The 15,394-nt window shown below is 41.2% G+C and overlaps 1 protein-coding gene across 1 annotated transcript in view; it reads left to right on the top strand.

The window, feature by feature from the left end:
• The window catches only part of LOC100711979 (myosin phosphatase Rho interacting protein), a 44,508-nt gene that overhangs the window by 19,009 nt on the left and 10,105 nt on the right, over positions 1–15,394 (top strand). Inside the window, 9 exon segments of the mRNA XM_005447936.3 lie at positions 2,100–2,226; positions 3,359–3,463; positions 7,838–7,894; positions 8,290–8,358; positions 8,447–8,536; positions 9,606–9,715; positions 9,892–10,447; positions 11,401–11,538; positions 13,088–13,147. Of these exon segments, the coding sequence (XP_005447993.2) occupies positions 2,100–2,226; positions 3,359–3,463; positions 7,838–7,894; positions 8,290–8,358; positions 8,447–8,536; positions 9,606–9,715; positions 9,892–10,447; positions 11,401–11,538; positions 13,088–13,147 (1,312 nt within the window).

The raw sequence follows: 15,394 nt of genomic DNA, 5'->3' as shown, positions 1-15,394 counted from the left end.
TTTTCCTCCCAGAACCAGCTTCCTGTGCCATTCAGATAGCTCCATGCCTGCCAGGCCTAAAGGGAAAAGGAGGAGGAGGAAAGTGGCCCTTGAACATTATTAGTGTCCTGAACCAGTTCATGTTCAAGTGAGCACACATCTGTCTGTACAGCAACCAGGGGAGCAGCCTCGGAGCCGCTTTCCAACACTTACCTCATTATGTAAATGGCACATTAACATGGCAGGCATCTGCGTAGCAACAGCAGCCAGCTTTATATTTTTTGACATTCCTTGCTATGTGGGGCTAAGAATGGAAAATAGACACAACAACTCGAAGCTGTGGTCCCTGACCATAAACAAGGGTCGAGAAATGTCATTAAATCCCATTACGACCGAAATCCCTTTCCTGAAAGTTCATACTTATTCACTGCTGAGTTTGTTAGTTCAGCTCAGGATGAGATGATAGAAGCAAAGCCTCTGGTCAGCAAGATCCATCTATAAGTAGACGGTGCTACTGTTGGGTTAGTTTTCTACTAGTTTTGAGTCTCCATCATTCACACTGTGGCTACCTCATGCAGGTTTATCAAAAGCCACGAGCCTTTGTCCTTGTATGATGGGCTTACATGGTCTGGTTCAGGCCTGCCTGGCTAACAGAAGAACCTTTGTCCTTTTGCCCCATTTCACATTCAGTCATTTGGTTTTAGTTTGAATAATACTGTAAAGTTCAAGGAAATTCTCTTTAAAAAGACAGCATGCGCCAAGTGGTACTTTTCTTTTTCCTAACTGAAATGAAGTAACAGAAGCAACAGCACTTAGCCAGAAAGCACACGCCCACCCTTGGTCCTTGTCTGTTCCTCATCTGATGTGTATTTCTGACAACTTCATGTGAGCCTGACTAGGGCAAACGGTGGCCTCCACACTGTCCTCATCCTCCTCCCCTCTGCTTTATTCCCTTTTAAGGGCAGCAACTGTAGCAGAAGTGTCCCCAAATAAGGGCAACATTTAAGCAAAAGAGTAATATAATATTTCCCACTGCTTCTTGCCCTCTTCCTCTCTGTAATGCGGATTTCTGTTATTGAACAAAAGGCCTGTGTGGGAATGTGTCAGAGCAGGCGGTGTTCTGTGTCACAGACTGAGGAAGGTTGCAGATGGACTTGAGCGAGCGTAGGCTGTTCTCGGATCTGTGATCCAGCACTCATTTTACCCTTGGGAGATCGTTCTGTGAATCAGTTTCTTTAACGTAATCTGTTGCAAATGATCAGCCTGTCCACTACATCAAAGACCCATGACTATCACTGGGAACGTCTCAACTCTTTACATTGACATTTAAAGTATTTGCATTTTTTTTTTTTCCTTCACCCAAAGAAACATTTCTTGACAGCACTGGCAGAGTAAGCTTTCATTTCCCACTAGGAGGCGTGACTTAAAAACCTGCTGCTACAGTGTCACAGACCTGAAGATTAACCCATAATGACTTTAGATCTTTTCTAATGCACAATCCTACAGCAGTAAAATCTTTCTAAACATATCAACAACTTTACCTGCTGTGTGACTGCAGGATCAGAAATATAAGCAAGTTTTGCAACATTGCTTCCAGTATCTGGCACCAATCATCAATGCCAAAGGGAAAAAGTTCCCAGGGTTTCAAGTAATTGGAGAATGATGCTTTTTTGGGGTAATTTTGCAAACATGTGGTCTCTACACAGAGAGGCCTGGCACTTTTGAATTAGGAATCCATTTGTACTATAATGCTACAGGTTGCTTTAAGCAGACCTGTAGATTTATACTCTACTATGAGTAAATCAATCAGTCTTAACAGCACAAGTCCATTGTGATCAGTCAGCAAGACTGTAAGAACAGAAACAAGCAGATGATCCCAGAGCTAGGACAACTGATCTGATTAGTGACTCTAAATGTTTGTCAGGCTGCTGTAGAAGAAAGTCTCTAATTTTCTTCCAGTTAACTCATTCCCAACTCCAGCGTCTTGACCAGTTTTATAACACAGTACAAGTTAGGTCAACATGCCAACCCTAAGAGCCTTTCAGTGTCATTACCATTCATGACGATTTATAGAAACTGAATGCCTTACATGTTTAACCAAAGTGTGCATTTGTTTGCAGTCGCTCCGGTGTTATCGAGAAGTTGGAGGCCTTGGAGTTGGAGAATCCAGAGAAAATGGAGGTGGAGGAGTCGGGGAGAAGCAGAGTCAGACAGGGCCGAAGTGAACTCAGACGCTTCCAGAGAGAGGTAACGTGTGTGGGTCTGTGTGTGTGTGGGAGTGTGGGTGTGTTCAGTCCAACAGTGCCAATATTGTGCTGCAGTTCACAATAGATATGGCAATATGTGTAAACAGTGATTTTCAACAACATCACATGGCAAGCCAGATGTGTTCTCAGCAGCGGACCTACCAGGACAAGTTTTGGTTCCCCCTCTGCCCCGCCGCTATCCCACCGCTCCTCTTTCTTTTCCCTTATCCTCACCCTCTTCCCTCCGTCCTCTCCCTCTCTCTGTCCTGTCTTTGTTTTGCTTGTAGGTCAGAGGTCAGCAGGGGTTGCTGTATTCATTTCCAGTTTCCACTCTGTGGTGGGATTCCCCTGGTGATTACATTTTCCTTTCCCACCCTAGCCCCTTGCGCTCGGTTAGAACAACTCGGGCCTGAGTTTAGAAAGACAGTGACCCGACACAGAGTCCCCACTCGGACACCGTTTGGCCCTGGATCTGTTTCACCATAAAAATGTTACGTACACGTACGCAAATAAAGCAGCCAAGACTGCTTGTGTGTCTCTTACTGCACACAAACGCTCTGTTCTCCTTATTGTTGCGTTGAAACAATGCACACATTTCCAGCTGACGCATTTAGCCTCATGCTAACAGTGTGTATTTTTGTTTTCAGTCTCTTTGATTCAGTGCCGGATTCGGCCTCATAAAACACATGGGCTCGACAAAGTAGTGTTTGTCATGAAATTTCTCCACAGCTCATTAATACCCACTCAAACAGACCTGATTACAAAAGAATGGGTCAGTGATTCTTGCCTATTCTGTGTGTTTTCTATAAAAACATTTGCCCGCTACTTATTACTTGCACTATTATGCAAACATTCTGGTAGAGCCAATTTACACAAGTCTCACAGAAAACTGAAACATGCATCTATGCTTCCTTTTTTCGTCTGTACTATGGACTGATTTTTATGTGAAGGATGCAGTGCAATGTAAGGGCGTGTGGAAGTGTTATAAATTACTCATCATTTGTATTGTTGATGTTGAGCATGGGAATGCTGACTGTAGTTCACTAAATAGCTGTGGGTGTCATTAGTGACAGTAGTTTCTTGGAAGTTACTGAGAGCTCCTTTAAGTGTGTTTATATGTGCGTGTTGTTTAGGAACAGAGGCAAGACGTGGGTCAGGGTCTGGACTTTCCCTCTACCCTGCCCCCTCTGAGGAGAGCCAAATCGCTGGACCGGAGGACCACTGAGTCAGTCATGACGGTGAGTGTTCTCTTGTTTATGTAAAGTCTGCGATCATGCTAAAACTCCAAAGGTTCCTGTTGAGAAGTGACCTCTCAAAGTGAGCACAGTTTGTTTTCCAGCCTTACTCACTAATTGGCAAGAGTCACTGCAGCAGCGCAGATGATAAGAAGTCAGCTGCTGTTGTTTGCTCAGTATGTTGATGGGAATTGTTAGTTCGTCATCCCGCGTTACATCATTATTCATTTGTTGTGTTATACGTTTGCCTTACACATTAGTTACCTAAAAAACTGTTTGTGATTTTTAAAAAATAAATAAGATGATTCAAAAACTTCAGCACCGCAGTTTGTTTACATTCATTGAACATGTTGTGTAATGTTGGCTTTACATTTAAAGCCACTCATAGGGACGTTTCACTGGGCTAAAAGAGCCCCGTTTATAGGGACTCTAGTAGGTTTCCTTTTTAAAGAAAAAACATTTTCCCCGCTCGTATACTTGGACAGTGGTGGATGCTCATGTTAAACATGGTAAAGTCAGAGTTTGTACAGCTTAACCATGTCAGCGCAAGTAAATCCTGTGAGTGTCCTTTTCGGATTGGCTTAACACAAGCTCACGCATCACGACTCATTAGGACTTGTTTTCCATTACAATCAAGTACCACTTAATGTGCGTAGGGTCGTTACAGCAACCCGGCCGAACATCCCATGACGTCATTTGTATACGATGGTTTACCTGTTGCTTGGTCTGTGACTTTTTGTCAGACTCGAGGGCCCCCCTGTTGTTTTTTTGCTATTTCTCAGGTTGCTGGCTTTCAAAAAATGACAATTTTAAATTTTCGTGAAGGGGATGCTCTCATCACTCATCGAATGAAGCTGCTGACTAGCTGTTCAGTCAGCAGTCTGACGACGTCACATTCTCTGATCACCTCAGATGGCTTGAAACCCCCTGCCGAGTAGGTACTGCTGGAAAAGCACTACTTGTTTCAATCAGTGTGAACTGAGGGGAAGAACCAAGGCTCATTAAATGAATCTTCATCTATGTTTTACACTGTGAATCATAAAACGCTACGAATCCATGAATACAAAATATGGAGCAGGAAATGGTAGCAATAAGTCCCCTTTAATCTTGAATTATTTTTAGGGACAATCTTTGCCTAAAAATGAATCAACTTTAATATTAAAGATATTATTCAATATCTAAATAAAGATTAGATATTAATAAATATGTTAAGATATTTATTAATTTACTTAAAATATAGCTGGAGAACAACATGAAAAATCTGGGAAATGCACAAATAGTCATATACAGTAACTAAGAGTACGCATAAAGTTTCACATTTCCACACATCGCATCTAAATCCAGTTTATTATTTTTACTCGTTTTGTCTTCAGCAACTCAGCAAAGGAAGTTTTAAGCTTGCTTGACGCTTGTGTAGGTAGCATACAGTAAGTTTATCTGGACTGTTTGGCTGAAATGGGAGTTGAATATTGACATTAATATTTAATCCATAAATAGTAAAGTGTCTTATTTAACTGTCACTGTACTTGTTGTTTTGTAATCTCTGCTAAAGTCATGCCATGCTGCTGCTAAAAGCCACGGTGAACCAGTAATGAATATGGTTCAATAGGGTGATGAATAAAGGAGCAGGTTCAAAGTTTGTCCTAATAATTTTCAGACCTGAACGCTCCAGGACTGAAAGGTCAGTGCGTTCTGTCTGTGGCCTCGTAAACAAAGCTGCTCTTGTTCTGTTAAGCCGGAGGATCAGAGGTCAGCCGCAGTGCCAGGGCTTCAGCCGAGCGGAGAGAGATCGCTGGCTTGTTGTTGTTCGAGGCTAAGAGGCGTGATTCGCTTAGGTAACACAGTTAGGAGAATTAAACATTGAGCAAACTCTCAGCAGAGATCACCCAACAGTATGCCACAAAAAACATTTTATGTACAGATTTAGTGGGGTTATTAACACTGTTGGTGCAAGTGGAGCATTACGGTGCACATGGGTTTGTTGTACGCTATTTTGAGCTTGAAGGGTTTTTGTTCATTTCCACCTTGATATTAATCTTGTTTCGCTACAAGTAGTCTCACAGCTCAAAATAGTTCTTTGATTTTATTACTGGGTCTTGTGAAGCCCCTCAGTTCCAGCCACTATCTAAAACTTTCTGCTCATTGGCTGTTCCTCACAAATAGTAGGTTTGAATAGCAGGTTGATGGGGCTCTGCGCACACAACCAGGACTGTAAGCCTGAAGTGACCGTATGAAGGATGCTCCCTTTCTTTGGCATCATTTAGATCTAAGAGGGGGAAAAATGTCAGAAACTGAGCATTTAGAGTACACTGTAAATAAAAGAAGGACAAAGCCACCATAAAGATATCCATTGGTTTCTGGATCCCACATTGGAGGTTAAATGTTAGCATTTGGCTACACTTATCTTGGGTATCCTATTTGGATGAGTGTTCAATGAGAGCATGACACGCTCAGTTGTCAGCTAGCATTCTTTTTCAGCTAAACTGCAGATGTTCAACACATAGACACAGCTAGTTAATACCAAGCAACAGATTTATCATATGAGGCTTAGCCCATAGCTGTCCGCTTGGTGTACTAGCATCGCTAGCAGTCAAACCACCAAATAAAAATATCTTTTTTTAATACCCCCAAAAGTCCAACTAAATGGTATGTAATGAGAGTCTATGGGGACTGACTTGTTTTTGGAGCAAGTCTTAAGTGACCTTTAAAGGAACTGTGTTTTTTTTTTTTTTTTTTTAATTATTTTTTTTTTTAAGCAGGCTTATTTTTCAGCCCTAGAGGTTGCCTCTTGGAACTATGGAAGAGGATTAGGGCCAGTATTTATTTATTTATTTATTTTTAACTACAATTCTGAGATTATTGTCAGATTTCAAAAATTCCAAAAGAAGTCCACAATTTTTATTTTGGTCTTCCCCCCCTCCTCTTCCAGTGGCTCTAATCCTCTTCTGTATGGCTCAGTCTAATACACAGTTAGGATTTTTTTTATTTATATTTTTTCATTCTATCAATATATAACATAATATGTAATAAAATTTTGCTTTCTGTCTATGATTAAAATCACTATAAAGTTTCTTCAGAAGACTGAAGAAGTCACTTGTATGAGTGGCGAAATGTTTCTCCAGTAGATAATGGTACGTTCAGATGAACAGAATCAACTTTCTCTGACTTCAGTCAGCTGTTCATATCCAACCTTTTTGATACTTACTGGCTGCAGCATTTTACAGGAGAAAGTAACTGTCCTTGCAGTTTATTGTGCAGGTAAATGGGCAACTGTGCAAGGATATAGCACTGTTTCAGATCCTTCTTCATCTGACTTTAAATGTGTAAAATCTCTCCACATTACTGAATTCCACTTACCTTTTTTTCAACACTGTGGTCTTTTGAGCCGAGGGCTGCTTTGATGGGAGCGTTAACATTTTGTTTTGTCATTTTGTTGTTTATTTCACTCATGCTCCTAATGTATTGGTTTGTAAAACTGCTGTAGCCCCAACATTAGCACATGTGCTGCTGCTCGCGACGTAGCGCTAAATTCATTATCATCGGCCTTTTTCTGGTAAAATAAGGGTGGAACAAGTTCTGTTGACTTTATATTGATCATGTCTTATTTCTATCAGCCATAGTCTGATGGAAATAAGATTGACTTTAAATAGAATATCTGATGCAAACCAACTGTGACTTCTGACAAACTTTATCAATGTATGATTTCTTTCCTAATGTTCCTTTGGCCTTGTTGTGGTGGTGCAAGGGTGCTGTAACCCCCGTGCTGCAGGGCGCGGCGCAGCCCCCTGCTCCCTCCCTTCTCTCCAGGTTATTCTTCTCATCCTGCTTTCTCTGTGTGCGGTTTGCTATGCTGCGTGAATTCATTCCGCTAGATATAAGATGGAAAAAGGAGACTATGTCTGAGTGTGTGTGAGCCCGTCACAACTTCCTACTGCTTCCTGTGGTCACTGTTCACGTGTGCGTGTCTGTGTGTGTGTGTCAGGCAACACCGTGTTGAGCACTTGGGTTCTGTGGGCAGCACAGCCCTGCAACACATGTGGCAGAAGTTGGCCCCAGTCAGCGGTCCACATTTAAATCCTCATCCTTGTCTGATCTGCTGGCAGGGTCAACTTCTCCCTGCAGCCGACTGAGTGAGCATGTGTTTTAGCTGCTGCTGATTTTTGAATGCTAGCAGTGAGGTATTGAACTTGAATTTGACACACTGCCACTAGCATTACCTCTCGTTTTGTTTAGGTGCTGTTTGAGAAAGTCCTTATTGATGCTTTCTTTTAAAATGAAGATGGGTGGTGGTAGTTTGCTGCTGCAACACATGTTGCTTTGTGAAGTGTTCTTAGAATCTGTATCCTCTCTTTATTGATTTATTTCTTTATTTTTTAGCCGGACTTGCTGAACTTCAAGAAGGGCTGGATGGTGAAACTTGACGAGCAAGGCCAGGTACCATTTTTATTAGCTAATTAAGAGAAACGTAAAGAGGAAACTGAAAATGGTATTAAACATTGAAAGCTAAATGAAAATGATTGCTGGAGTCTTCCAAAAAAAAGAGTGAACGTCTGTTCAAACAGCACGTGAACTGTCCACCTGAGTTACTGTCTGTCTGTAGCGTTCGATGGCCTTTACACACCTGTGGCCACACTTTGATGTTCCATCTTCAATGGACTTGAAAGACGAGGGTGGTGCTAGGAAGCTTTAAAATATGTCTTTATAAGATATATAAAGAGACAAACTCTACACTGACGCATAGGACTGTGTGGACACTCGATATGTGACTTGCTGTGCTACTTTGCTGTATTACACAGCTCTGTTTTTAAACTGTATAATTTTTTCTCAAGTGGAAGAAGTACTGGTTTGTGCTGACTGATCACAGCCTGAGATACTACAAGGATTCAATTGCAGAGGAGGTGGGCTCATTTGTTCTCTTTCGCACCTTATGTTCTTATTTCCTTCTACCTTTAAAATACGTCTTTGTTTCTCTGTATCTAAACTCAGGCCTCTGACCTGGATGGTGAGATTGACCTGTCCACCTGCTACAATGTAACTGAATACCAGGCTCAGCGAAACTATGGCTTTCAGATTCATGTAAGAGCCTTCGCTTGTTTTGTCTCGAACCTTTCCACTCAAGTAAAAATCTTTCAGTCTGATGACATTGTATCAGTTCATGTGTTTGGGTCTAGATTTTGTTGCACTTGATTACATGTTAAGTATTGCTAGTGGTTCTGCTTGTCTTCTGGGGTAAATGCCAGATTTTCCACTTGATATCCACAATAAAATTTCATATTGTCTCTCATCTGGGTGTTTTTGTCACTCAGTATTTAGTTTAAACAAAAAGAATATTTTAATTTTATTAATTTTAGTTTATTTCAAAGCCATTGCCAAAAAGTGGCCACCAAGTGGTCCTTTTTAACCCCCTATGTGAACAGTAATGTGAGGCTGTCTGTTTGGTTTATTCTATAAATGCAGTCATAAAATCACCGATCCAATTTAAAAACTGCTTGGTGACTCAGAATGTAAGAATGTGTGTATGTACCCTCCAATCTGCAAGAAACTTTCCCTGAATATTGTCTCACACACATTACTGACATCTCTGTTTTATATTAATTTTCCTTGAGTCGCCACTAAATACTGAATGAAGGCTTTGGAAAGTGCTGCAGGCACTTTTGCTAGTACTCCTTATACGCAACCACACAGCTCCATGAGCTGACGTCTCCATGTGATGCGTTCAACTTTAGTCAGAATTTCCAACTTCCTGGTTGGAATTTTTTAACTGGAACGCCCCCTCAAGTCAGGCTTCCAACTTGGAAAGTTGGAGCAGCTCCATCAACTCTTACTTAACAATCGACGATGGCAGCAGCGCACGTAAAAATGAAACAATAAAAGTGTATAACTTTTAGTCTGAACTGCTACTGTTGTTTATTGGACATCTATGAACATGCTGCAGCTGTGTAGGCACAAAAATAATCACTGTATTTGTAGTGATGCGTGATTTATTTGGGTTTTCGTACTTTTCTAACTTTGCTACTAGAGAAGCGCTAATGAATCTACTACGATAAAGAGAGATTTCTATTCAGGATTTTCTGACCGCTACATCTCTCTGTATCGCTCTTTCTCATCACTCTGTGTGTAATTCACTGTGCTTTTTCATGTTTAGACGCAGGAAGGAGTGCACACTCTGTCTGCCATGACAGCAGGGATACGTAGGAACTGGATCCAGGCAGTCATGAAGAATGTCAGACCCTCCACTGCCCCTGATGTGGCAAGGTGGGTACAAGTCACAGTTTAGCTGTTACACATGCTTCTCAATTATAAAGAAACTCAATGCTTTCGTGTAATATTCATGTATATTAATGCATTAAAAGGTAAATTTTGAACTTTAGAGATGAAAAAAAGAACATGAAAGCAGAAACTTACTTTGCTTTCTTTTCGTTGCCGTTCAGCTCGACCGAGGATCATGGCTCATTCTCTCCTTTGGAGGGTTTGGTCAGACCAGATGTCACTCAGGACTCTCCTTCTTCTGAGGCCTCATCTGTAGACAAAGAAGCCACTTCTGGAGTCATTAAGAGCCGAGCTCGCGAGCGCAGGCGAGAAGGCCGCTCTAAGACATTCGACTGGGCAGAGTTCAGGCCCATAGCCCAGGCTCTGGCTCAACAGCGGGCGCAGGAAGCAGAGAGTCTCCAGGCAGACATGGGGGAGCTCGAGCGCAGTCGGAGAAGAGAGGAGAGACGGAAGAGGTATGAGAGCGTGACGAGCTCAGAGCCCGCATCGGTTAAAGAAGGAGGGAGGACCGACAATGAGAGGGGAGACGAACCTCCGGATTCGCTAGGTCCCGTATCTCTGGAGAGGCAGCAGATGGTGGAGGAGGTGATCGAAGAACACTGGCGACAGGTAGAGAAGACGCCCATACGGGAGGAAAGGAGGGTGCCGCTGCCCACCACAGTGCAATCAAGAGAGACTGTAGAGCTGGAGCAGCTGCTGGAGAGTTATAAGCAAGGGGTATGTTTCCTTGTTTGATTTAGATTGTTGCTGTTGTTTTGAGTGAAATTCAAATATACAGAGTGAAGAATCCAGTCAGCAAGTACAGAGCTAAGCCTGTATTTAAGCTTCAGGGGGAAGATGCATTTTAGATTTTATTTATTTAGTTTTAATCATTCTAAGAGCTTCAGTAAATTTAAACTTGTCATTGAAATGATTGCTGCATACAGTATAACATAGTCATGAATAATAACTCTGTAGTGTAATGGTTTAGGTATTTGCTAAACAAGTGAAAGCTGAATCCAATGAAGTCAATGCTACATCTGACATAAAACTAACAGTGCATCTTACCAACAGTCAAACACGGTGGTGGTAGTGTGATGGTCTGGGGCTCTAAAAACAAAAACAAAAAGACTGAAATCCTATTGAGATGCTTTGACATGACCTCAAACAAGAAGAAGAGTGGGCAAAATTTCTTCCCCAGTGATGTGAAAGACTGATTGCAGTTATTGCAAATGCTTGGGTGCAGTTTTTGGTGCCACAACCAGCTATTAGGTTTAGGGGGAATTTACTTTTCCTACATAGGGCCAAGTAAATTTGGATAGCTTTTTCCTTAATAAATGAAATCATCATTTAAAAACTACGTGTTTGCATTTACTCAGGTTGTCTTTAAGTCGCTCCTATTCAAATAACCATATGGTCAGGGCCTTTCTGTGGGGGGATTGCATGGTCTCCTCCCTCCTCTCTGGGTTCTCTGCCTTCTCCCACAGCACCAATAACTGGGCGTTTGCTGCAGTTATTGAGGTTATGACAGTTGGTGATTAAAAATTGCCTCTCACTCTATGGCAGCTGGGATTGGCTCCAGCCCCCCTGTGACCCTGAATTTGATAAGCAGAAGAGGATGGATAGATGGATATAGATATGTACTACATTATATATTTTATATTCTAATATTCTTCCTGCCCTTGTTACAGATTGAGGACCTGAAGGCGCAGTTGAAGAGCTGTCACAAGCAGCTCCTGGACTCAAATAAGCACAAACAGGAGCTGGAGCTCCAGCTGAGAATGGCTCTGGAGAGAGACCAGGATGACCGATCTGGTTACATCTCTCCGGTGAGTTGTCCCTTTATTCTGCTCTTATGGGAAGTCCTGTTGTAAACTCGAGCAGTACATTGTTAACTGAGCAGTGGTTTCTACTTCATTTTGTAACATTTTCTGCATGTTGTATTTTATCAAAAGAAAATTGCAACCAAACTGACGAAGCTACAAAGTGGCTACAGATAAACACCTTTGCATGACTTCATTGCATGTGGAAAACGATAAGATTTCATTACTAAATTGGCTTATACTAGTTAATCTGCTCGCTTTGTGTTGTAGGTTTTTACTTTATCAGGACTCATGTGAGGAGTTGAGTAATTTTCTTGATTTTGGACCAAAGAACTGTAGTTTTACAGTAACTAGAGAGGTTTATTTCACTGTAAGTGTTAATTGCATGTGAAAAGTGATAAATAGACACACACACATAAGAATAATGTTGTAGTGTGTTTTAACATTTACCATATTTTAGTTTTTTTCTCATAGAAGCAATACAAAAAGATGAACATGAAAATTCATCAATTAGAAAAGTGAAAGTGAAAAGATGGCATTTTTTTTGCTCCTTGTAATTTTCTCTTTTACATTTTGACTTCATCATTCATTCATTTTATAGCAATAGAGAATGGAAAAAGCAAAAGTTGAGTAGAACTTCTTTTCTTTTTGATTCATTTTTCAGTTATTTCTTGCCGAATTCATGAAGAGAATTTTGTCTTTGAGTTTCGAGTGACATTTTCCTGCATAGTCTCTGGCACGATTGCTTCACTTGTTGAAATGTTTGTCTTGACATGGAATAATAACCTCTTGGCCTGTATTCTACTTATTTGCATGGACATCAGATTCTTCTATTAACTGCTATAAAGACACCCATTTTTTATTCTTCTAACCAATATTATATGTATAAGTGTACTGACATAAATGTATGATGTCGATTTCTTTGCTTGTGTTTTGATGTATGGATGGGTTTTTACAGAGTGAGGCTGAATGATGTTTTAAATACATATATACATATATATATGTGTGTAAATTATATATAATTTTGTTTTTGGCAGATGTCAAGTATAGTGCCCTTACTCTAGTCAGTGAATCATTTTGAGAAAGTTGGGAGGGTGTTTGAAGCATTAGACTTGAGCTGCATAATGCATTTCATTATCTCCTCTCAGACTTGGACGTGAAGCCTGTGAAATGTGTGTTTGTAGGACCTGGTATGCCTTTCTATCCTTGAATAAACCATTCAGCTGAAACTAATATTGCATTGCTTACCACTTAAAGTAACCTTTAACCATTAAATGTGCATGCTATTGGTATTAACTAACCCCAGCTATTTAAATCTTTCAGTTGCTTTTAATTTACACCTTTAAACCAAAAGAAATTTTTGGATTTGTTTTGAATCACTGTTTATTTGCATAATTTTGGGATTGTTATGTGGGAATGCTTAATGTAATGTCACTTTTTAATTTAATAATAATAATTTCAAGAGAAATAATTAGTAGTTAGCGCTGGAAATTATAAGCAAGCTTTGTGTCTCCCCTGCTGTGTGTTAACCAACTGTCTGGTCCCCTTTTCCAAGCTGGAGCAACCTTTGGGTCTGGAGGCTGATGTGACGCCCCAGATGAAGAGGCCCGAACTGGTTAGTTCTCAAGCGCAGAGTTTAACAAAGAAGTACCAGGAGACCAAAGAGCTCCTGAAGCTGCAAGAGCTGAAAAAGCGCAATATGCAGGCACAGCTTGGCCTCTCGCTTTCTCACCTTCCCATCAAGGACCCTTACTTTTCTGAACCCCACAAAAAATCCATCCTCGAAGGCCCTCCCCCTGAACTTGTCCAAAAAACAGTTAGCTTTTTAATCCAGGACACCACAGAGGCTATTCAAGAACTAGAGGACTTAACGCATGACAATCCTCTGACTCTAAAGGAGCTGGCGAAAGTGTTGAAATTACATAGCTGCAATCAAGACACAGCAGAGAAGCATCAACTTCAGAAGCTGCTGGAGACCTGGAAGCACCAGCAGGAGTTAGAAAATGAAACCATAAAAAAGAGTTTAGCTAGAGCAGGAGAGAGCATCCGCAAATATGAAGCTCGTCTTCTAACCATGGAGGACATGGTGGGGAAAGTTCACAAGCAAAGTTTTGAAAGCCTAAAGGGCTCCTACAGTCTTCTGTCCAAAACTGAAAACTACTCAGAGTCGAGTGATGAAACTATTGGGATGCTGTCTCAGAGGATTGAACTTTTAACTAGTGAAAATGGAGCATTGAAACAGCGATGTCAGGAGATAATAAATCAACTGACTGAGGCTGACCGAGAGATAGACAGACTGAAAGCTGAGCTCATCAGCCAGCAAGGTGGCAAACAGCATCACCTTGTCTTGGAGGAGCTGAAAAGACTAAAAGCTGAACTGGCTGAAAACCAAGCCAATGCCATAGACCGGGAGTATTATGAGAGGGAGTTGAACGAGAAGTCCTTGAGGCTCCATGAAGCACTCGTTACATTGGAGGAGCTTGGCAGCACCCTTAAAGACACTGAAAAGAAGCTACAGTTAAGAGAGGCCACACTGAAAGGTCTGGGCTTCCAGGGAGATTATGAAGATGACGAATTAAACCCAGAGAAAGAGCATCTCCAAGAGCTGCTTGAAGCCTCAGAAGCAAAGTTATTTGAGACCAAGTCAAGCCTTCAGACTACAGAGCAGCGCTGTATGGAACTAGAAGCTAGGAACAGTAAACTAGTTGAACTAAATCAGAAAATTGAGAAGGTCAGCAGAGAGAAGCTAGAAGAAGCAGAAAATGAAATAAGGATGCTAAGAGAGAAGCTAGTAATGAACATGAGTACAGATGAAAAGGATGTTGAATCTCTTGAGGCAGAAGAGAAGCATGTGGATGATAAAGGACTTTTAAAGAAAGTAGTACAAGAGTTTGAGATGAGGTCTGAATCGATGAATCAGGTTGTAGAAATGTTAGAACAGGTAGATGTTGATGTTGAGAGAATGCTTGGTGAATTAAAAAGCACTTTATTTTGCTCTTCAGAGGAAGAGACATTTTACCCGAGTGGAAAGGATGCGTCATTTGTGTTAAAGGGAGAGTTCTGGAGCCAACTGTTGGGCACCACTGTAGCAAAATCAAAGGAAGAAGGACAAAGCCGTGACAGAGGGGTAGAAGAAGAGATGATGGCTGAGAAGAGTTTAATGCTCTTGATTAGGAGGATATGTTCACAGGCAGACGTTGGAAGTGAGAGAGTGACAGATTTGGAATCGATGTATAGCTGGCTTGATAATGAAACAAATGCTCTGATTCTTAAACAGTTAAAAGAAATTCTGGAGGAAAAGTCACAAAGATTTAAGCAGATTGCCTCCAGTTTGAAGCTTGATAAAGATGACAAACTCCATTCTTTGGCATTAGCAAGCTTTGGCCAACAAACACAATCTTCGAAACATCTGCATGAATCTCTCAAAGAAGCATACATATCTTACTTGATTATTAGGCTCAAAGTCCAGTATGAGAAAGAGCTAAAGAAAAAAGAGGAAGTAAAGATGCCTGGCTTGAATTGTCCAAACTGTCCAAAATTAAGAGAAGTTGTCAGTGGGCTTCAGTCCAAATTGGCAGATCTTCAAAGTCAACTATCTGAGGCGCATTTGAAAGCTGCCCCAGTGTCTCAAACTCTGATCCAGATTGAAGGAGAACCTATTGATTCAGTCGATAAAACCATTGAGCTTCATGATATGATAGCCAAGCACAGGAAAGAGCTACGAGAAGTCAAAGATGGCTACGAGCAGGAAGTTGATAAGTTGAGGCAGGAAATAGCAAAAGCCAACGAGACACTTCGTCTCCGTTCAGAAGAGAATGTAAAAGAGATTGACTCGCTGACGAACTGTATGGAGAACTTGAAG

Source organism: Oreochromis niloticus, linkage group LG8, assembly GCF_001858045.2.
Source record: "Oreochromis niloticus isolate F11D_XX linkage group LG8, O_niloticus_UMD_NMBU, whole genome shotgun sequence".
In the NCBI taxonomy this organism is placed as follows: domain Eukaryota; kingdom Metazoa; phylum Chordata; class Actinopteri; order Cichliformes; family Cichlidae; genus Oreochromis; species Oreochromis niloticus.
Note: the sequence above shows the minus strand (reverse complement) of the source record. Positions and strands in the feature narration are given on the sequence as shown.